The sequence below is a fragment of the Salvelinus sp. IW2-2015 genome, linkage group LG26 (genome assembly GCF_002910315.2).
Source record: "Salvelinus sp. IW2-2015 linkage group LG26, ASM291031v2, whole genome shotgun sequence".
Taxonomy (NCBI): Eukaryota; Metazoa; Chordata; class Actinopteri; order Salmoniformes; family Salmonidae; genus Salvelinus; species Salvelinus sp. IW2-2015.
Window position 1 is genome coordinate 14,910,843 of NC_036866.1, and position 22,990 is coordinate 14,933,832.

General features: G+C 41.4%; 1 protein-coding gene across 1 annotated transcript in view; it reads left to right on the top strand.

The window, feature by feature from the left end:
* The window catches only part of LOC111952712 (A disintegrin and metalloproteinase with thrombospondin motifs 20-like), a 147,757-nt gene that overhangs the window by 16,802 nt on the left and 107,965 nt on the right, over window positions 1–22,990 (top strand). Inside the window, 2 exon segments of the mRNA XM_070435168.1 lie at window positions 19,372–19,655; window positions 22,533–22,616. Of these exon segments, the coding sequence (XP_070291269.1) occupies window positions 19,372–19,655; window positions 22,533–22,616 (368 nt within the window).

The following is a 22,990-nucleotide window of genomic DNA, read 5'->3' on the forward strand; positions in this document are numbered from 1 at the left end:
GTGCTGACGTTGCTTCCAGAGGCAGTTTGGAACTCGGTAGTGAGTGTTGCAACCGAGAAGAGGCGATATTTATGCGCTACACACTTCAGCACTCGGTGGTCGCATTCTGTCAGCTTGTGTGGCCTACCACTTTGCGACTGAGCCGTTGTTGCTCCTAGATGTTTCCGCTTCACAGTAATAGCACTTACAGCTTTACCTGCGCAGATATTTGACAAACAGACAAACAGGTGGCATCCTATGACGGTGCCACGTTGAAAGTCACTGAGCTCTTCAGTAAGGCCATTCTCCTGCCAATGTTTGTCTATGGAGATTGCATGGCTGTGTGCTTGATTTTCTACACCTGTCAGCGACGGGTGTGACTGAAATAGCCAAATCCACAAATTTGAAGTGGTGTCCGTATGATTTTATATATATAGTGTACACATGAAGTGGGTAAAACAGTATGTTAACATTGTTAAGTAACCAATGTTCAATGACTATGTACATAGGTCAGCAGTCTCTAAGGTGCAGGGCAGAGTACCAGGCGATATCCGGCTAGTGACATTGTCTAAGGTGCCGGCAGAGTACCAGGCAGTGGCCGGCTAGTGATGACTGTTCAACAGTCTGATGGCCTGGAGATTGAAGCTTTTTCAATCTCTCGGTCCCGGCTTTGATACACCTGTACTGTCTTMCTTTGCTAGAWGATCATTGGATTTGATGATGTCGAAGAGCAATCTATTCGCTGCCTGTAAATTGGGGCTGGCATTCTTATATAGTTAACCTCTCTGGGATAGGCGGGACGCTTGCGTCCCACTTGGGCAATAAGCCAGGGAAAATGTAGAGCGCCAAATTCAAAAAAATGATATAAAATCAAACTTTCATTAAATCACACATATAAGACACCAAATTAAAGCTACACTCGTTGTGAATCCAGCCAACATGTCAGATTTCAAAAAGGCTTTTCGGCGAAAGCATAAGATGCTATTATCTGATGATAGCACAACAGTAAACAAAGAGAGTGTAGCATATTTCAACCCTGCAGGCGCAACACAAAACGCAGAAATAAAATATAAATCATGCCTTACCTTTGACGAATTTCTTTTGTTGGCACTCCAATATGTCCCATAAACATCACAAATGGTCCTTTTGTTCGATTAATTCCGTCCATATATGTCCAAAATTTCCATTTATTTGGCGCGTTTGATCCAGAAAAAAACAGCTTCCAATTTGCGCAACGTCACTACAGAATATCTCAAGAATTACCTCTAAACTTTGCCAAAACATTTCAAACTACTTTTGTGATACAACTGAAGGTATTTGTAAACATTAATAATCGATCAAATTGAAGACGGGTCTATCTGTTTTCAATACAGGAGGACAAAAAACTAACGATACTTTTCTAGTCTTGCACAACTCTCAAACAGTACACATAACGTTACACTGATTCCAGATGGCCGTTCTTCTTCATTGCACAAAGGAATAACCTCAACCTATTTCCAAAGACTGGTGACATCCAGTGGAAGCGGTAGAAACTGCAAACAGGTTGATTAGAAATCTAGTATCCCAATGAAACCTCATTGAACAGACGGTGACCTCAAAAAAAAAATCTGAATGGTTAGTCCTCGGGGTTTTGCCTGCTACATAAGTTCTGTGATACTCACAGACATGATTCAAACAGTTTTAGAAACTTCAGAGTGTTTTCTATCCAAATCTACTAATAATATGCATATCTTATATTCTGGGGATGAGTAGAAGGAAGTTGAAATTGGGCACGCTATTTATCCAAAAGTGAAAATGCTGCCCCCTATCCTAGAGAAGTTTTAATGGACAACTGGTCCTAATAAATTAGATGCACTCCACCCCCCCTCTCTCTCCCTATTTTTCTCCGTCTCTGGCTCTCTCCTCACAAATGTTCTCTCTATTTCTCATCCCTCCCCCTCCATCCCATCACAGGCTGCATAAACATGTAGCTCTTTACTGCAGCGTAATTGCTGAGAGCAAATTGCATTGAGCAACACAGTCAGGACCACCAGGCAGAGTGCAGCTGTATGTGGGAAAATCTCTGGGTATACAATATGAAGTAGGTATAGCTCCTTTTAAATGCACAAGCAGATAGATGTGATTAAGATATTGCGCTACAAAACCAAGAGTAAACTTGTGGGGGCCTTAAGTGGAGGGCCTCAAGGTARAAAATGGGCCTGTGTGTTAGAAATGACAGGGCCGATTTCTGGACCTAGTCCGTACTGCCTGTACAGTAGTGAAAGAAAAGAGAACCTGTTGCTACTAGAGGGCAGATTCCTTTATTGCTATCCCTCTATTCCTCTTTCTGAGGAGGTATAAAAGCACTCTTTGTGAGGGTCAATGATCTCATGGTCCTCTCTCTCCACACTTTATGTATATGTGAAAGAGGAGGCTTGTCTTAAATCAAAGTTGCTAGTCGGAGTTTGATTACTGAGGGGGCTGAAGGTTTTTGAGGCTTTGGTGGGTTGGAGAGATGCAAGGAGGATCAAAACCTGCCAACTATCCCGGTTGGTCAGAACAGAACACACATGGAAATGCCAGGCGCTTCATAATGAACCATCCTGCCAGCCGTTCTTCACTCTATACATTCAGTCATTCAGTCAGTCGTTTTTTTCTTCCCCTGCCTTTCCTGCTATGCTCTTCAGGGAGACACATATTTTTGAAAACAGACAAAGATTAAAGGTTTTGTCTGTTTTGTCAAGCGGTCTTCCAGAACACAAACAAAATGTGTATCAGCGAAAAGATAAGGTTTACATTCAGATAGGCCTGTGTTGGCTCTTGTTGCTGCATTTGGGACTCACGTGAAAGTTCAGGAATGCTGTAGAAGAAAACTATAGGCCTATCATGGTATACTGCAAGTGTTTACTTTCAGTTGTTTAAGAAGTTGGTGTAGTCCTGCGTGTTTCCATAGTTGGTGTTGGCTTTCCCATAGTTGGTGAAGTAATGTTGGTTTCCATAGTTGGTGAAATAATGTTGGTTTCCATAGTTGGTGTAGTCCTGTGTTTTTCCATAGTTGGTGTAGTCCTGTTGGTTTCCATAGTTGGTGAAGTATGCTTGGTTTCCATAGTTGGTGTAGTCCTGATGTTGGTTTCCATAGTTGGTGTAGTCCTGCGTGTTTCCATAGTTGGTGTACTCATGTTTGGTTTCCATAGTTGTGTTGTCCTGGTGTTTCCATAGTTGGTGTATACGTTTGTTCCATAGTTGGTGAAGTCCTGTTGGTTTCCATAGTTGGTATAGTCCTGTTTGGTTTCCATAGTTGGTGAAGTAGTGTTGGTTTCCATCAGTTGGTGAAGTAATGATGTGGTTGTTTCATAGTTGGTGTAGTCCTGTTGGTTTCCATAGTTGGTGAAGTCTCTTTGGGTTTCCATAGTGTAGTTGTCCTGTTGGTTCCATAGTTGGTGAAGTCCTGTTGGTTTCCATAGTTGATGTAGTCCTGTTGGTTTCCATAGTTATTTGTGAAGTCCTGTGGTTTCCATAGTTGGTGAAGTCCTGTTGGTTTCCTAGATTGATGTAGTCCTGTTGGTTTCCATAGTTGTGTAGTCCTGTTGGTTTCCAATAGTTGGTGAAGTCCTGTTGGCTTCCATAGTTGGTGAAGTCCTGTTGGTTTCCATATGATGTAGTCCTGTTGGTTTCCATAGTTGGTGGTTTAGTTTTTCCTTTTGTTTGGTTTCCATAGTTGGTGAAGTCCTGTTGGTTCCATAGTTGGTGAGAGTCCTGTTGGTTTCCATAGTTGATGTAGTCCTGTTGTTTCCATAGTTGGTGTAGTCCTGTTGGTTTCAATAGTTGGTGTGTGTGGTGTTTGATCTGTTGGTTGGTCCTAGTTAGTTGTGTAGTCCTGTTGGTTTCCATAGTTGGTGTAGTCCTGTTGGTTTCCATAGTTGGTGAAGTCTCTGTTGGTTCCATAGTTGGTGTAGTCCTATTGGTTTCCTAGTTGGTGTAGTCCTGTTGGTTTCCATAGTTGGTGTAGTCCTGTGGTTTCCATAGTTTGGTGTAGTCCTGTGTTTCCATAGTTGGTGTAGTCCTGTTGGTTTCCATAGTTGTGAGTCCTGTTGGTTTCCATAGTTGATGTAGTCCTGTTGGTTTCCATAGTTGTGTAGTCCTGGGTGGTTTCCATAGTTGGTGAGTATGTTGGTTCCCAGTTGGTAGTAATGTTGGTTTCCGCAGTTGTGTTAGTCCTGTTGGTTTCCCATAGTTGGTGTAGTCCTGTTGGTTTCCATAGTTGGTGTACTCATGTTTGTTTCCATAGTTGGTGTAGTCCTGTTGGTTTCCATAGTTGGTGTAGTCCTGTGGTTTCCATAGTTGGTGTACTCATGTTGGTATCCATAGTTGGTGTAGTCCTGCGTGTTTCCATAGTTGGTGTACTCATGTTGGTTTCCCATAGTTGGTGAAGTAATGTTGGTTTCCATAGTGGTTTGCCTGTTGTTTCCATGTTTGGTGTACTCATGTTGTTTCCATAGTTGGTTAGTCCTGTTGGTTTCCATAGTTGGTGTATTATCCTGTTGGTTTCCAAAGTTGGTGTATACTATGTTGTTTCCATAGTTGGTAGTCCTGGTGTTTCCATAGTTGGTGTACTCATGTTGGTTTCCATAGTTGGTGAAGTAATGTTTGTTTCCATAGTTGGTGTAGTCCTGCGTGTTGCCATAGTTGGTGTATCATGTTGTTTCCATAGTGTGTAGTCCTGTTGGTTTCCATAGTTGTATAGTCCTGTTGGTTCCATAGTGGTGAAGTAATGTTGGTTTCCATAGTTGGTGTAGTCCTGCGTGTTGCCATAGTTGGTGTACTCATGTTGGTTTCCATATTGGTGTAGTCCTGTTGGTTCCATAGTTGATGTAGTCCTGTTGGTTTCCATAGTTGGTGTAGTCTGTTGGTTTCCATAGTTGGGTTGTCCTGTTGGTTTCCATAGTTGATGAAGTCTGTTTGGTTCCATAGTTGTGAAGTCCTGTTGGTGTCCATAGTTGGTGAAGTCCTTGGTTCATAGTTGGTTATGTCCTATTGGTTTCCATAGTTGGTGAGGTAATGTTGGTTCCATAGTTGGTGAAGTAATGTTGGTTTCCATAGTTGGTTGGTACTGTTGGTTCCATAGTTGGTGAATTCCTGTTCGTTTCCATAGTTGATGAAGTAATGTTGGTTTCCATAGTGGTGTGGTACTGTTGGTTGTCCATAGTGGTGATTCTGTTCGTTCCATAGTTGGTGAAGTCCTGTTGGTTTCCATAGTTGTGAAGTCCTGTTGGTTCCATAGTTGGTGAAGTCCTGTTGGCTTCCATAGTTGGTTATGTCCTATTGGTTTCCATAGTCGGTGAGTACTGTTGGTTTCCATAGTTGGGTTGGTGTCCTGTTGGTTTCCATAGTTGGTGAGTCCTGTTGGTTTCAGAAGTTGGTGTTCCTGTTGGTTTCAGAAGTTGGTGAAGTCCTGTTGGTTTCCATAGTTGTGAGGTACTGTTGGTTTCCATAGTTGGTGTGGTCCTGTTGGTTTCCATAGTTGGTGAAGTCCTGTTGTTTCAGAAGTTGTGGGTCCTGTTGGTTTCCATAGTTGGTGTTGTCCTGTTGGTTTCCATAGTTGGTGAAGTAATGTTGGTTTCCGCAGTTGGTGTAGTCCTGTTGGTTTCCATAGTTGGTGTAGTCCTGTTGGTTTCCATAGTTGGTGTAGTCCTGTTGGTTTCCTCAGTTGGTGTGGTCCTGTTGGTTTCCATAGTTGGTGAATTCCTGTTGGTTTCCATAGTTAGTGTGGTCCTGATGGTTTCCTCAGTTGGTGTGGCCCTGTTGGTTTCCATAGTTGGTTTGGTCCTATCTCTGCACACCTTGGTAAAATGTGTTGATTCTGTAGAAGCGGAACAGTATGTTTACACTGAGTTAAAGTCAACAAAGATCAAGTTGAAGAGCTACTATTTCTCAAACTGAATATATAATTTAGGCATAATATTTTTGTAAATTCAAGTTCAGATAGATAACTTTCCTTGACACTAACATGACCTAGATCGTCTTCCCCCCTACTGTTCACTAGGCACCGAGCAGCCATGTCTAGGACTACAGCTCGATATGCACACTAAGCCATCTTGGGTGGTTTTGCCACTGTTTTTGATAACTGTGAAGTTGGGAGCTGTTGAGTGGGTGATTAAGAGGCGAGAGTTCTTAAGTTTTAAAAGGTGAATGTTCCTCATTATGCCAGGATAGGTTTAAAAGCTTCTCCAAAGGAGCTCGTCAGACTGAAATCACAACAACACTGTGACTGTGTCGGTCCCTTAATGCAACATTCTGGGGGTTATCTGTCTGTCTGCCTGTGGGCAAAAGTTTGCATGTGAATCTCTGTGTCAGTTGTCCTGAGATGGAGATAGTCAGAAGGATGGGGGTAGCCCAGGATAGGGGAAGACTATTCTCACTCTGCTCACTAGGTCTCTCCAGGGCTGACATGTATGAGAGCTTTGAAAGTAATAAGAGGTTGTAGTTGTGTGTTTCTCTCTCATGATGTACTTACTATACTGCAGGCCTGACTGGTCCCTGGTACTAGGACTGGGATGCGGTGAACGGAATAATTAGTGTGATTATAGAGAAGGTCCGAGTTGCTTCTGTTGGAGTACACAGAGTTGGTTGGCTGTGGGCCTGTGGCTATCCCTCCCCGACACAAAGCATCGCAGCATTTCCCTTTGCCCCTGACCTCTAAACACAAATATTTCTATGGGAATCACCCATCGCGTGGCCCACAATGTAAAAATGACGTGGGTCCAAATGCAAGCTTCAGCTTTTTTTGTCAAAGGATTAATTTAAATGGAAAATGCTCTCTCATGCCGTCTTCCGTGCGTTCTGGTATTGAACTAGCCGACTTGAATCGCTCCCTGTTCTATAGCGAGCCCATGTATGTGAATGGAAGCGCTTATTGTGTGTTGTGTGTAACTTTGGCTTGTGTCACCTTTTGTTTGGGGTCACTCATTGGATGGGATCTGACCACGGGCTCTTCCCTAGTGGTGTTCAGAACTCCATTTAAATTGTTTACGATCTCAGTTGAAGTTGTTTTTGTCTCTCATGCCGTGTTGGGAATGGGCTCAGTAGAGGTATGCATGGTGCGATGGATGAATGGTTATCGGTCAGACAACCTCTATCACCTTTACGATCTGGCTCACGAAGTTGTGGGGGCTTTGGGATGTAATCTGGCTCCATAGGGCTTAGGTCCCCAACACACCATATTGTTACTCATCCTGAAATGTGTATCTGGGGGAGTGAGTGTGTTAAAATGTTTGCTTTGTTTGTGTCGTGTACATGTGAAGTGTGTGCGCATGTACAGACTGTGTGTGTGTGTGTGTGTGTGTGTGTGTGTGTGTGTGTGTGTGTGTGTGTGTGTGTGTGTGTGTGTGTGTGTGTGTGTGTGTGTGTGTGTGTGTGTGTGTGTGTGTGTGTGTGTGTGTGTGTGTGAGTGTTTGTTGTCTCTGCTGCTGTGAAAGAGACAGCTCTCTGAGGAGTTGGAATTGCTGAGCGAGAAGAGGACAGGAGAGGAGCAAGTTTCTGTCTTCATCTGTGTGCCTAGCCTGGTCTGCGCTGCATGTGCCGGTCTCGCTCTAAACCCTGGCACTGACCCCGGACGTTTCTCAGGCTCTCTCTGCCTACCTCCCCTCTACACCGTGTCTCTGTCTGTAGTAGCCCCTCAATCCACGTTATAGTTTTCAAACTCAACTCCAACTATCAATTTACAGGAGAAGTTGGACTGTGTAGTAACTGGGGCACTCAGGAAAGAAAGAAATCAGACATAGTTAATGATACATTTGGTGAAAATTGTGCCTTTGTCTATAATTGATTGAGGTATGAAGTGCTATGATGCTTCTCCGACCTAGTCAATAGTTATTGTGAACCTAATGTTAGTAACTTATAGTTAGTATGAACTCCAGTTCTGCACTCAGAAATAATAGAGCACTCATTGCTCTGATGTTCTTTATGGAGAGAGTGACATAGGCAGCTCATCATTCTTCCTCATGGTCATCTGACTGACTGGACGAAAACAGATTGACTGGGTGTTGGATCAGCTATACACACTAGACAGACCGATATAGAAAGATAGACAGACAGACAGCAGTCTAATAGTTGTCATGTGGCAATAGCGACAGGACAGCCCCAGTGAACCCAGGCCAGTGTGTTGTCTCTGTCTCGGAGTTCCAGTGACAAATTCCAACGGCTATTTTATGCAGCGGTCTACTGTCTGTCTGTCTGGGTATTCTGTCTGAACAGATGGGCAGCAGTGTTCTGTTATAGTGACATCAGTCAGATGTGTGGTGCTGACAGGTGAGGGACAGGGGCAGGCTGGGACACCATTGACCCTGATGGGAGGACAGGTGCAGGCCAGAGATGTGCAAGCCAGAGATGTGCAGGCCAGAGATGTGCAGGTCAGAGATGTGCAGGCCAGAGATGTGCAGTGTCATTGCTTGGAGCTCCTCTGTCCATCTGAATACTCATAGGCACCAAAACAAGTTGTTGAAATTATTATGTTACTCTTATGTATGGAACGTATATGGAGGTTATTTGATCTTGAGGAATTGAGACCAATGGAATATACAGTGCCTTCGGAAAGTATTCAGACACCTTGACTTTTTCCTAATTGTGTTACGTTACAGCTTTATTCTAAAGTTGATTAAATAAATAAAAATCCTCAGCAATCTACACACAATACCCCATCATGACAAAGTGAAAACAGGGTTTTAGAAATTTTACAAATAGAAAACAGAAATACCTTATTTACATAAGTATTCAGACCCTTTGCTATGAGACTCAAAATTCAGCTCAGATGCATCCTGTTTCAATTGATCATCCTCGAGATGTTTATACAACTTGATTGGAGTCCACCTGTGGTTAATTCAATTGATTAAACATGATTTGGAAAGGCACATAACTGTCTTTAAAATGTCCCAGAGTTGGCAGTGCATGTCACAGCAAAAACCAAGCCATGAGGTCAAAGGAATTGTCCGTAGAACTCCAAGATAGGATTGTGTCGATGCACAGATCTGGGGAAAGGTACCAAAAAAATTCTGCAACATTGAAGGTCCCCAAGAACACCGTGCCCTTCATCAGTCTTAAATGGAAGAAGTTTGGAACAACCAAGACTCTTCCTAGAGCTGGCCGTCCGGCCAAACTGAGCAATCGGGGGAGAAGGGTCTTGGTCAGGGAGGTGACCAAGAACCCGATGGTCACTCTGACAGAGCCCTAGAGTTTGTCTGTGGAGATGGGAGAACCTTTCAGAAGGACAACCATCTCGGCAGCACTCCACCAATCAGACCTTTATGGTAGAGTGGCCAGACGGAAGCAACTCCTTAGTAAAATGCACATGACAGCCCGCTTAGAGTTTGCCATAAGGCACCTAAGACGCTCAGACCATGAGAAACAAGATGCTCTGGTCTGATTGAACTCTTTGGCCTGAATGCCAAGCGTGGTGGTGGCAGCATCATGCTGTGGGGATGTTTTTCAGCGGGAGGGACTGGGAGACTAGTCAGGATCAAGGGAAAGATGAATGGAGCAAAGTACAGAGAGATCGTTGATGAAAACCTGCTCCAGAGCGCTCAGGACCTCAGACTGGGGTAAAGGTTCAACTTCCAACAGGACAACGACCCTAAGYACACAGCCAAGACAACGCAGGAGTGGCTTCAAGACAAGTCTCAGAATGTCCTTGAGTGGCCCAGCCAGAGCCTGGACTTGAAGCTGATTTAACATCTCTGGAGAGACCTGAAAATAGCTGTGCAACAATGGTCCCCATCTAACCTGACAGAGCTTGAGAGGATCTGCAGAGAAGAATGGGGAAAAACTCCCCAAATACAGGTGTGCCAAGCTTGTAGCGTCATACACAAGATGACTCGAGGCTGTAGTCGCTGCCAAAGGTGCTTCAACAAAGTAATGCGTAAAGGGTCTGAATACTTATGTGTATTGTGATATCAGGTTTTTCCCGTGTCACGTGAAATCCATAGATTAGGGCCTAATTTATTTATTTCAATTGACTGATTTCCTTATATGAACTGTAACTCAGTAAAATCTTTGAAATGGTTGCATGTTGTGTTTATATTTTTGTTCAGTGTAGTTTTACAGTTGAGACACAGGGGGATAATGCAATTTCAATCATTTTAAGACCACTCATGTCCTCATTAAAAACTGAAGGGAAAGTACGTGCCAAATGCTTTGGGGTAATTGATTCAGTGCCGTGGTATTATGACAGTTTGGTTTTCTCCAGCCCATCTTTACTGTACATCTCAGAGAGGCGCTCACTCTCCCCAACGAAAAAAGCAGACAGAAATTAACCGACCATCATCTCTTCTCTGTCTCCTCAACACGAGAGAAACAAGGAATGTCTGGCAGCTTTCACTGCTCTTATCGCGTGAGGTAGAGATGGTTACATTGAAGGACAACCTAGCTGTTTCATCATTGTTGTTGAACTCCAGAGCAGAGGGATGTGATTCCCTGTTGAGAAAGTTTGGTAACTGAACTCTAACCCTTAACCCCCTGGCCACCCTACAGCTTTTAACATGGATCTGGACAGTAACACCGACACCACTGTGGGAAGACAGTGTGTGAATGCTGCTATCATTCTTTATAATGGTCAAGAGTCATGCAGCCATGTTTAAAAGCTTTCATTCTACAGCAACAATTAGTTCCCTATTTTCTCTGTCTAGCCAGCAGCCACTTAATTACTCTTAATTGTAGGTCTGTGTGGGTCTAGAGGATGTTGTACTGTTTGTTAAACGACCATAACAACGTGACCCTTGATTGGCCCAGGCATTATCTATGCTTGCTGTAAGGTACACTACAGCTATACAATGCTTCGGACTAAACTGTCTCCGTAATTGGCACCCAAGTGACAGAGCTCTTTCTCTCCCAGTGGGTTATTGTAAAATAATGTTAATTAGCTCAACAATGAAATAATTGTTCCCTATTGTTGGGCTTTTGGCATTGATACATCTGAACGAGATTGAAAAGAGGTCGTAGTGCATTGGAGTATGAAATAAATTGACTTTAATCCAGCTGAAGAGGAGGACAACGCCATATTTGTTGACATCATGCTTGAATGATGTCAACAAACATTTGTTGTAAAAAAACATATACTATTGTTTGAATGTTTCTTGGATTGTAAACAAAAAATAATATATATGGGTACATTTTTTGTGGTTATTGTGGTCAAACGCCCTGTGTGCGATTGTGTTTGTGTGAGTCGGTAATAAAGTCTTATTGGAAGAATACATAGTGTTGAAGCTGAAATATGTAACTTTTTGGAGGACCCGACCAAATTCACATAGAAATGTGTGTTATAGATCTTCCATTCTCATTGAAAGCAAGTCTAAGAAGAGGTAGAGTTGTTCTATGTGCACTATGTTGTGGTAATTTCCTGTATTACTAAATGATGAGAGTTTACAAACCACACACAAGTCAGAGTTATACTTTAAAGTCCATCTTTAATTATATGAGCTTCAACATAGCCCTTTGACTCTCAGATCAATTCAGTGTCTATAAATGAATTCTCTGAGAGTCCTTACAAAAGAATACTTAGTATCTTTTATAGCCAAGATATACCCCTCTCAACTCACATGACGAACCACAGATCTTAGGAACTTCACAAAGGGCCTTTTACTTGAAAGAGGAGTATCTGTCACGTTCCTGACCTGTTTTCTGTTGTTTTGTATGTGTTAGTCGGTCAGGGCGTGAGTGTGGGTGGGCATTTCTATGTTATGTGTTTCTATGTTGGTAAATGGGTGACCTGATATGGTTCTCAATTAGAGGCAGGTGGTTTTCATCTCCTCTGATTGAGAACCATATTAAGGTAGGTGGTTTCACATTGTTGGTTGTGGGTGATTGTCTCCTGTGTCTGTGTTTGTCGCGCCACACGGGACTGTTTCGGTTTGTTCGTCCGTTCGTTCTTTTGTGTAGTCATTTTTCCTGTTCGTGAGTTCTTCGTTGTATGTAAGTTCGCATGTCCAGGTCTGTCTACTCCGTTTTGTTATTTTGTTAGTTATTCAAGTGAAGTTCGATTTCGTTCCTTGTTTAATAAATATCATGTCATATCACAATGCTGCGTTTTGGTCGAATCCCTGCTCCTCCTCTTCGGATGAAGAGGAGGAGGAAATCCGTTACAGTATCCCATAGCCAGATAGCATTAGCTATAAATTATCGTTCAGTTTGGTCTCTTGGGCGAGGTTCTACTTCTCGTTCTTGGTACTTACCAATTATTCTTAATAAAATTCTAAACATATTTCAAAGAGAATATCCACACATTCTATTGAAACTATTCTTTCAAATTGGCTTATACTCCCCATCACACTGTCAACTCCATCGTAGAGCCAAGGATCAGGAAGTTAGACCTATGTCCCCTCGGGAATAGAACAGAACAAACACAACAATACAATACACTCCTTCACATATCACTCAAGGTGTATAAACTTCAATCCAAAACCTCAAAGAACTGAATCCTCCCCCATTTTTTAACACATATCTCTCAGTATGAGAGTAGTGTATAAAACAAAACTGCTACTGGTACAAAAGATAAAACAACATTTCAAATAACCTAACCAAATAAAATCACTAAACTGAAAAACTCCACAACGAAAACATGATTTAACCCATATGGTCATCGGAAAATAGAATTAAAGCAGCCTTAGTTAATATGGCTAAGAACTATATTGTTCAATTACACAAATTACCTTGAAATCAGTATTTCAAATGACCATAAATTCATTATCCAAATGGCTTTCCAATGAGGGTGATCAAGCCACAACGGAAAGTCATGATAGAGGTCATAGGTCATACAAAAACCCTTTAAAGAAGTATTTTTTACTATATTAGACAAATTACAAAAATAGTCAAACCTTTCCTACATGTTGTATCCCAGGTTCCCAAAACATTCCTTTATCAAAAGAATTCACGTGTTTAATTAAAACTCAGAAAATAAAAACTCAGAAAAATGATAATGTGCGTGTGTGCCCCTTTAAGATACCTTAGCACTAACACAAATGAACCACTCACCAAACCCAAAGGATTTTTTTTTAAACAAATCATACATAGTATTTTTTTAAACACCAACAAATAGTAATAACAAATGTTTTGTTTGTGTGTATTTGCAAACCTTAAGGTAACAACATACAAAACTTAAGTTAACTATAAACAAAACCTAATAATAATGATAATTCCATTGTACTTCCTCCAATCATTAATCATACATTTTAATCTACATCAATGTATATGTATGCTTAAGTGAACATGCTACTCTTAGATTCAATTATCCTGATATCATTACTATCTAAATGTAATTATTTTTTTCTCTGTCGCAAATGTAGTACATTTCTCAGCGTAAGGAATCAGTGATATTTAATCACAGGCATTTAATAAAAATGTAGACGTGTTCTCCCATGTCTCCTTTAACTTACATACTTTAGATGACTTCCATCCGTCCCAGAAGAAAGAATCCTACTCAAACACATCAGATAATACAATGTTTAATTAAGTAAAATCAACACCTAAAATCAACAGTAAACAAATAAACAAACCCATAACCCCTTTAATCAGCAATCTAATCATTTCAACCTGTTGATATGTTTAGTAAAAACTATCCTGATTTTTTAACAAATCTAAATCTTTCAAAAGTTGGCGCTGTCTCATCAGTGTAAAAATCAAAACTAACTTTTTCCACAAGGTTTTCATTCCCCAAAGGTCAATCCTGTTCAGCTCGTACATTAATGATCTTCCTTCTGTCTGTACAGGGTCTGAAGTTCCAATGTATGCAGATGATACAGTGATAAATTCATGCAAATACCAAACAACAAACTACACAAGAACAAACTACTATAATAGTTCAGATTACAAAATTGCTCAGAGACTCATGTTTGCATCTCAATAAAATAAAACACAGTCTGCATGTTCCTCACAAAGAAAACAACTGATGCCCCTGAGACAGATGTCTATGTATCAGGGGAAAAGCTCAAATAACCAAATTCAACCTAGCTAATTTCCCAAAACATATGAAATTGTTTTGACTATAGAGGTAACCAAACTATGATTAAAATCTATGATACTCCCCCACTTAACATAGTACCTTACTAGTTTGGCCCAAGCTTGCTTTTCAACATTAATACCCATTCAGTCTTCTGCAAACCGACTCTCAAAGTACTTGTTAGGTAACCCAATAGCTATAGAAAGCATAAGCTCCTGAGTAGGCTTGCTTTATGCAATACACTGACACCTATCTTGTATTCAAGTTTCTAAATGTCCAGGCTCCCTCTCACTCAGTACTTTTATTGAACAGAAAACCCAAACCTTATGGCAGCAGATCCACAAGATCCGCCATGAGAAATGACTGTATAGTTCCCTTAAGGAAAAGTACCTTTAGTCAATCTGCTTTCAGTGTGAGAGCTTCCCATGTCTGGAATACCCTGCCTTTAGACACACACAACTGTGATTAATGATGCACTGTCCCTGTAAAAATAAAAACTACTCAAACTGCAATCAACTTTAATGACCTGACATTGTTCCACGTAATGGAAACAGATTACAATGTTAGACTACATTAACTTTCTGCTCAAATTCACTGGTGTTAACTAAACAATCAAACCAAGATTTAATAACCATCAGAATACATTATCACAATGTTTCCTTACTCACACCTGAATCACTTTCAGTTTAACATATCGTATTTTTCTTTCTTTCCAGTGGGCAAAAATATAACCCCTCTCCAACAACATTTTGTCTTACCTGTTATCGTAAGATTAAAAGCAAACTTTACAACTTTCTCTTCGCTTTCCTCTTCCCACTTATGAAATGTCCAAGACTTTAAAAATAACACACAACGCCAAATTTATAACATAACATAAGAATGGAAAAACATTTCAGTGGGCACCTCTCTATCGCCATTATCTCTCCGCTATTATTTAGAATTTCTTTAATTTAGGTAACTGTCTCCTCTATGATACAGTAATTTTAATATGACCCCATTAACTCAATACATTATTCCAGCAAATCATTTAGGCAACAGACACCGTCTTGCATCGAAATTCGCTTCGCTATTATTTTGAATGAATTAGTCTATCAATTTAACCTAAACAATCTATAAAAAAGTCAAATTTATCCCTTCTTTCAATTTGAACCAAACAAGCTATTAAAACGTTCAGTTTATATCTTATACAAACACTAGCGACCATATCTTTCCAGAAAAAACATACAAATAGTTGAATTACATTCAAAAACTCAGATTTTAGTTAGTTAATTTGCCAGGAACCGAACTTGGGTCTCGAAGCTTAGAAGGCAGCTATTTAACCACTGAACCACCAATCTATTGAAATGACTAAGACTCTCTCATAAACCCACTTTACAATTCTCTGTATTCGTAACTATCAAGACACTTCCCAGAAAAATAGCATCTTTAATTTAAAGGTCCAAGCGTTATTCCGGCTATGATTCTCACATGCCAAATTAATAGATTAGCAGTCAAAGAATAAAATCGACATTTATAGACTAGGAAATAGATCTTGCGCATTTTAATATAAAAGTAGATTATGTTTACTCATGCAACGTTACTTTTCTACATCATATTAATCACGCAATGATAATTAGTTTGATGGAAACCTTAGGCTTTGTACGACATTATAAATTACGTCGAGATTCCATTTTAATTCGCTCTAACTTTATGGAAAACGGTTTATTCTGTAAATCCCGCAACTCCTCTCATACTGGGAAGAAAAAATAAAACATTTTCAGACCTTAAGGGCAGCTTTATTTCAAATGTTGTACCCAGACGGAGATAATCCAATAAGCGTTTTATAGTTCCATCGTTAGGGTAAAATAACCAAAAGTGGACACTCTCTAATCAGTTTCTAGAGCTCAATTTCCCAGATTTTGTAGACTAGTTTAATAGTGCTTAAAACCTTATCTTTATCAAATTATCCATTAAAGATACCAACTCAAAACCTACGTACGTCTACGAATGGGTGGTTTAAATTGTATCTAATTATATTCTCAGCATTACTTTATCTAATCTCTAGTAATCGATTATACACACATACAATTTATCATATTTTCAAATATTCACAGAATCCATATAAAACGTAAGAAATGCTTAGGTACTCACACAGAACTTTAAGGATCMCCCACACAGGATTGGTCAGATGTTCACACAGAACTGGTCAGATGTTCACACAGAACATCAGAACATAATTAAAAGGTTACCCACACAGTCAACCTACCCCGCTCACACAGAACGCTCCTACAAATATCACCTAGTGATCCCATAACAAAGTACTCACACAGAGTAACCCAGGGCATACCTGGCTAGCACATTTAAAATCATTGGAATTCACCACCTCTGAGGGTCACTTAGACAGTCACACAGACACCTTCAGAATTAGGTCCTTCTTCCAATAGGGCTTCACCAAGTACCGTGTTTCACACAGAACACACAGTCACCCTGGCCCCTCACCCCCACAGACCGCACCAATCCCCACTGTGATCAATTCAGTGTCAGGACGGCTCTAAGTCGCCCGCAACCGACCAATAGCAGAGTATTCTTTGAGTCCGCAAAGGAAGGAGCAAAATGGAGTTGTGGCCAGATTTGACGAAAGGAGGGCGGGGGAGGGCCTTGTAGGCATCCCGGAAGTTGGAATAGCAGKGGTCGAGTGTTTTAGCAGCGCGAGTACTACAGTCAATGTGTTGATAGAACTTCGGCAACCTTTTCCTCAAATTTGCTTTGTTAACATCCCCAGCTTTAATAAATACGGCCTCAGGATATGTGGTTTCCAGTTTGCATAAGGTCCAGTGAAGTTCATTGAGGGCTGTTGTGGTATCGGCTTGAGGGGGGTTATACACGGCCATGACTATAACCAAAGAAAATTATCTTGGGAGATAATACGGTCGGCATTTGATTGGTAGGTATTCTAGGTCGGGTGAACAAAAGGACTTGAGTTCCTGTATGTTATCAAAATTCACCATGAGTCATTAATCATGAAACATACACCCCTGCCCTTCTTTGTTCCTGTCTGCGCGATGAACTGAGAACCCAACTGGCTGGACCGACTCCGACAGTATATCCCGAGAGAGCCATGTTTTCGTGAAACAAAGTATGTTACAATCCCTGATGTCTTTTTGGAAAGAAACCATCGCACTCAGCTCATCAACTTTATTATCCAGAGGCTGAACATTAGCGAGTAATATACTTGGAAGATGTGGGTGGTGTGTGGGCCTCCTAAGTCAGACTAGAAATCCACTCCGAGTACCTCTCCTCCGCCAGCGTTGTTTTGGGTTGGCCTCTAGAATCAGTTCAATTGCCCTGGGGGTTGCGAACAAAGGATCCGCTTCGGGAAGTCATATTCCTGGTCGTAATGCTGGTAGTGCTGGTAAGTACCGCCGCTCTGATATCCAATAGTTCTTCCCGGCTGTATGTAATAACACCAAAACAATTCTGGGCTAATAATGTAAGAAATAATTCCCAGAGGTAAAGAGAATATATGAAATAAATTAAGTTGGTAATTGGTAGGAAATGATGTGTGTTGTGCAGTATATTGTCTATGGCCATGGCTGCCTTCCAGACACTTTACAAAAATACACTTTATTTTGATGCAGTCTCAGTAAAGTGCAGGAAAACAGTATGACAGAGAGTTAGTATTGACGGTTAACTGGTAATTCCGGCAGCTGCTTCGGTCACAGTCTTCTGCAGTCTTCCTCTCTCTTCCCAGCAACAGCTACTGATAGGACGGTTAGGACGGATAGGTTAGGACAGATAGGACGGTTTCTCCGACCATAGAGATGTATATTTCCTCAGCTGTGAGGCAGCAGAAATATTATAAGCCTTCTTTCTGTTAAGAGTCAGACATCTCAGCACATGTGGCTATACATTAGCTCATATCCGGACAGCCTGATGCATGGTGTACTTTTCATCATGCATATCCATATCCAAACCTAATCCATCCAGATACATTGTTGATCTTGGACCAACACATTGAAGCATTTGTTATGTATGTTTTATTTCTTTCACCTTTATTTAACCAGGTAGGCCAGTTGAGAACAAGTTCTCATTTACAACTGTGACCTGGCATGTCAGGCTTGCTCTCTTTTATCTCTCTACTTTTGAATGCTTTTTGATAATGTAGTAGTATTCTCTTTTGTAGTATGATCTCTTTGACAGAGATGGTTAAAGTCCGTTATTCAGGTGAGGGGTAGGGTAGGGTTGGAGTGTGTAAGACCACCTGCGGCTCTTATGGGCTGCCAGGAGGTTGCCTGAGCAGAAAGTGGAAGCCTCCCTACTCCAGTCCCACAGCCCTGACCCTGGCTCCTCTTCCCTGGTGCTGTTGTGCTTCAGCAGCATAGTGTCACAGGAAAGAAACGACCTTCTGCACAGACAACATAAACACACGTAGTTATCCCTCTCCCTTCCTTCACCTCCACAGGTTGGCTTCAGGGTGCTTTCCCATCTTCATCTTATCCACTTTCTCTCTCATACTCTCCCCCCTCTCTCTGTCGTTCACTTTCTCTCTCTCTCTCTATCTTTCTCTCCCTTCAGTTCCTCTTATCCTCCCTCTTTTCCCATCCCTGTCATCATGGTAAAGGAATCCATCTCTCACCTCTCAATGACTGAGCTCTGCTGTGCTACACGTGCAGTTAATCTAAGGTCCATCTAACAGAGGGAAGGATTGGAAGTGATGCCAGTGGCCTACGTGTAGCCAGAGAATATGGCTGCTTTCCGTACTCTTTTTACCTTTTAAGGTTGTTAAGTGCTTTCTCCTTTGGCCTGAATATAACTGTGTTTGCCTGAAAGTCGGAATCTGGTATCTGTTGCATTTCAGCTGTAATGTTCTGTTAAACTTGTCCTCCCTCAGTGACCCTTTCATTTGCTGTGATATACAGGCGATGGTTTAAATGAAGTGGTTTAAATTCATGTTCCCATGTGGAGTACACACTGTGGCAAGCCCCTGGTAAATGAAGAGGCAGCAGTGGGAATAGTCTGTCGTTAATAATAGACTTATTAGATGGTTTTCTGTGTTTGTATAAGTTGAAGTTGAGGCACAGGAGTGCAGCTTGTCTGACCTTCAAACTCTTAACCTAAAACCTCTGTTACTGACCCTGTGTCATTGTTACAACTGTTCTTCAGAACCTTGGAATGACACAGTAATTTATGGAAGGTTGTCTTGAAAGTCCAGTATTTGGGGGTTAGGTCTTTGGAATGTGGCTAAACTGAGGCCTTTCTCTTTAGCTCTAGACGTTCCATACTGCGGCAGGAAATGCTTGTAGATGTAACATAAAAGGTGTGAGGTTTTCTTGTCTTCTACAAGAATGTATTGTGTTCCACTATTTACACTCAGGTCCAAGTCCATTCCTATTACCATATTACCTTTAACCAGATTATGCTACTCTGTTAAATTACGTTCTATTTCCTGACAGGGGAAGGATCGGAAAGGCCAGTTGTCAATTTTCAGAGCAACAGGAGTATGGTAGAAGAGCTGGATTCCCTGAGAGACAGAATGGGCATCCACCACACAGGCTACGAGATAGACCGCCACTCCACCACCTCCAACTCCTCAGACCCCCGTCATAGAGCCCCGTCCAGGCAGAAGAGGTTCCTCTCGTACCCCCGCTACGTGGAACTGATGCTGACTGCTGACGTCAAGATGGCGCGCCACCACGGACACAACCTCGAGCACTACATCCTAACAATCATGTCAGTAGTAAGTAAAATATTGTTTAAAAAAATTATAAAGAAAAATACATTGTTGAATCTAGATTTGTTACTATGGTTTCAGGAAGTGTAACTTTTCTGTGATACAAAGTCATTCACTTTAATATAAGTTAAAGTGGTTAAAAATATTGGTATCTGGTTGGTAGTTTAGTTGACTTTCTACCGTACCCTATTTTCAGTATCTAAGGTTAACAGTTTTCCCCTCTATACTGTATGACATTAAACAATACTGTATGCATCTCCTTTGAATAAAAAAAGCTATCCACATGGGTGAAAACTAATGAGTAAAATCCAAACAGACCATTACAGTGTAATACAATATATATTCAACAAATTGGGAGACAGAACAGTTATGATTGTATGTGACACAACACCCTGTTAGCCTTTACCTGATGAATCCTGCCAAACGATGCAACTGACAGTATGTTGGATCCCTAAGCATGCAAGACAGAAATGCTGATAGCCAGTTTTCTCTTTCCAATGTTACTCTGATAGCAACCTGTCCTGCATAGTTAGAGATGTGACTCATAAAGGGGTTCACTGGGCTGACTCAGCTCTTTACGATCTTATTGGCTTTTAGTTTGGTTAACGTTACCATATGCTGGTGTTACCTCAACCAAAATACAACACTGTAAAATACTGTACCTATTTGGAAACATATGGGCCTCAGCCCTTTAAAGGCAATAGGAAGGATATTTTGACGGTATACACACTTATTTTCACACATACACACACGTGCACACAGATGTCGAAGAAAAACCTGTCAGGGCCTCTCAATCAAAAGACCTAGCACTCTCCGGCCAAACCAACAGAAACCAGACCCTGTATTTCAAACAAGAATAAGGAAATCAGCYAAGACTGATCCGTCATCGTCATGGTGACAGCACGTTGTGCCTGTTAGTGGAGCAGGGGGCTAATGGGTGGGCTGCTAGCCCTCTGATATGATGTCATAGTGTTTACACTGACCACATAGACGCATTCCTCCAGGGTTTCAGAGTCTTGATTGTCTGTCCATCTATTTACCAGGCTACATCATAGTCTGTGTGCCCTGTCTGTCTGTCTGTCTGTCTGTCTGTCTGTCTGTCTGTCTGTCTGTCTGTCTGTCTGTCTGTCTGTCTGTCTGTCTGTCTGTCTGTCTGTCTGCCTGCCTGCCCTGCCTGCCTGCCCTGCCCTGCCTGTCTGTCTGTCTGTCTGTCTGTCTGTCTGTCTGTCTGTCTGTCTGTCTGTCTGTCTGTCTGTCTGTCTGTCTGTCTGTCTGTCTGTCTGTCTGTCTGTCTGAGGGATCTGCTTCACGCAGCCCCCTATGCTCTGACCAGCTAAATGTTTATAGAGGGCTAATGAGTTCCTGTCAGAGCTCTGTTAGGATAGCCCCAGGAGGATAGTGACCCACACTGATAGGGCTGAACCAAAAGAAAGGCACAAAAAAACTTTTGTCCAAGGAGTGGTGGGATACACACAAGCCAAGCCCCCCCTCCCCCATCACCAGAGGGTCCTTAGAGAAATTGTAATTGCGTGTAATAATATCATAATATACTGTCTATTAAACTTACCCTGAAGGAATAAAGATATGCATTCATTCCTTCTTTTCTTCAACTTGTCCTGTTATTTCAGTCAAGCCTTCAGAATGTGGTCTCTAGATCTACTCTCATTCAAAGTAATACTTGTATTTGCATTAGTTCAAATGGACCTATTTTCTGTTTTTGTACCATTAGTAGCAGGGGTTGGAAACCAAATAATTTTCCAATCGTTTCGTTCTGAACAGAACCATTCTTTTTTTTGTTCTGTTCCACTGTTCCGTCCAGCAAAATAAAGTTCTGAACCGGTTCGAACCCCCCAAAAATATGGGTTTATATTGCTCCTTTCTGTTCCTTTTTAAACCTCTGAAATAGACATTGTTTTTACATTTAGCTCAACATTAAATTACTTCACCAATCAGTGCGGATAGAGCAGCTTGCTATGGAGCGTGTAAGCACCAATCTGTAAAGGAAAGTCATTCAGAGCAAATTGTATTTTGCCGTAACAGCATGGTTTAATCATAATGAAAGACAAACACATACACACTGTGCTGCCAGTCATTATGGACAGGCCAGTGTAGGGCATGAGATGCGACAGAAATTTTGCGGGTGGGGAGAGAGCGAGAGAGGGAGGAGGAAGTTTGGTTTGAAGCACTGGGCATCTTGTTATGACATGCATTATCTGAATTAGGCCCACAGAATTATACCTACTGAGGAGTGGCTTCTATGGAGTAACTTTGAATGTCTTTGAAATTCCGAGAGTTGGTTAACGTTGGACCAGAGCGAACATTAGTTAGCTAGTTAGCTAGCTAACAAGCTTGTGTGTGCAGAGGTGCACTAGAATTAAAAACACGTCTTACCTTTTTGTAGTTAATAAATCCAATGTGAAACGTGATAACTATAGTATACTAGCATTGTAAAAGTTAATCCATTCTTCTCTAATTAAGCATCTCTCCCTAATTTCTGAATTCCGCAAGTAACGTCATCAGTAGGCTACAGTAACAGTAAGGGGGAGAGGCAGGTAGCCTACACACACACTGGCAAGATTTCCAGCTGGCAGGCAGATGCTGGAATAAGTTTCAAGTGAGGGCTTTGCATAAGCACTTTGTTGTGATTTTTGTAGCACTGGAAAAAAATGCCCAGAACGTAAAAGAACATTGTTAACCAGTTCCCGTGCTTTTAAAATAACTGTTCTGTTCCGGAACAGTATAGATCACTTTCTTTTCCGGTTCTGATTCTGTTCCTCGAATAATTGTGTTATTTTCTGGTTTTCAGTTCTGCTCCCTGAACCGGTTCCAACCCCTGATTAGTAGAGGTTTGCATTTATTGTCTGTGTGTTCATCTTGTTACAGGTTGCTGCGGTCTACAGGGACCCTAGTGTAGGAAACCTCATCAACATCATGATTGTCAAGCTGGTTGTCATCCACAATGAACAGGTAAGAACAGACACTGGGGCTGCAGTGAGTGAGTACTCTGAGACAGCTGGCGTCAGCCACACGTGTACCTTGTCTCTCTCTGTAGCCCTTCAGAAGGACACTGCACTCCTTGTCAGAGGAAAGCCTCAAGTGAAATCTCCTCAGAGAAAAATATATTACTGTTATGTGCTACTACCACAACTGTGTGATTTGACTAGTCTAGGACTGAGGGCACACAGCACATGGGCTTGTAATGGTAGATAGCTAACTCAGATGAAAATATTTTAAATTGTGACAGATACATGGTTAATTATTATTATTAATTTTTTTTACATCTGGTTATATTTTTTTAACATCTTTTATCTAGGAAGACCTGTTCAAATCCTCACCACTGT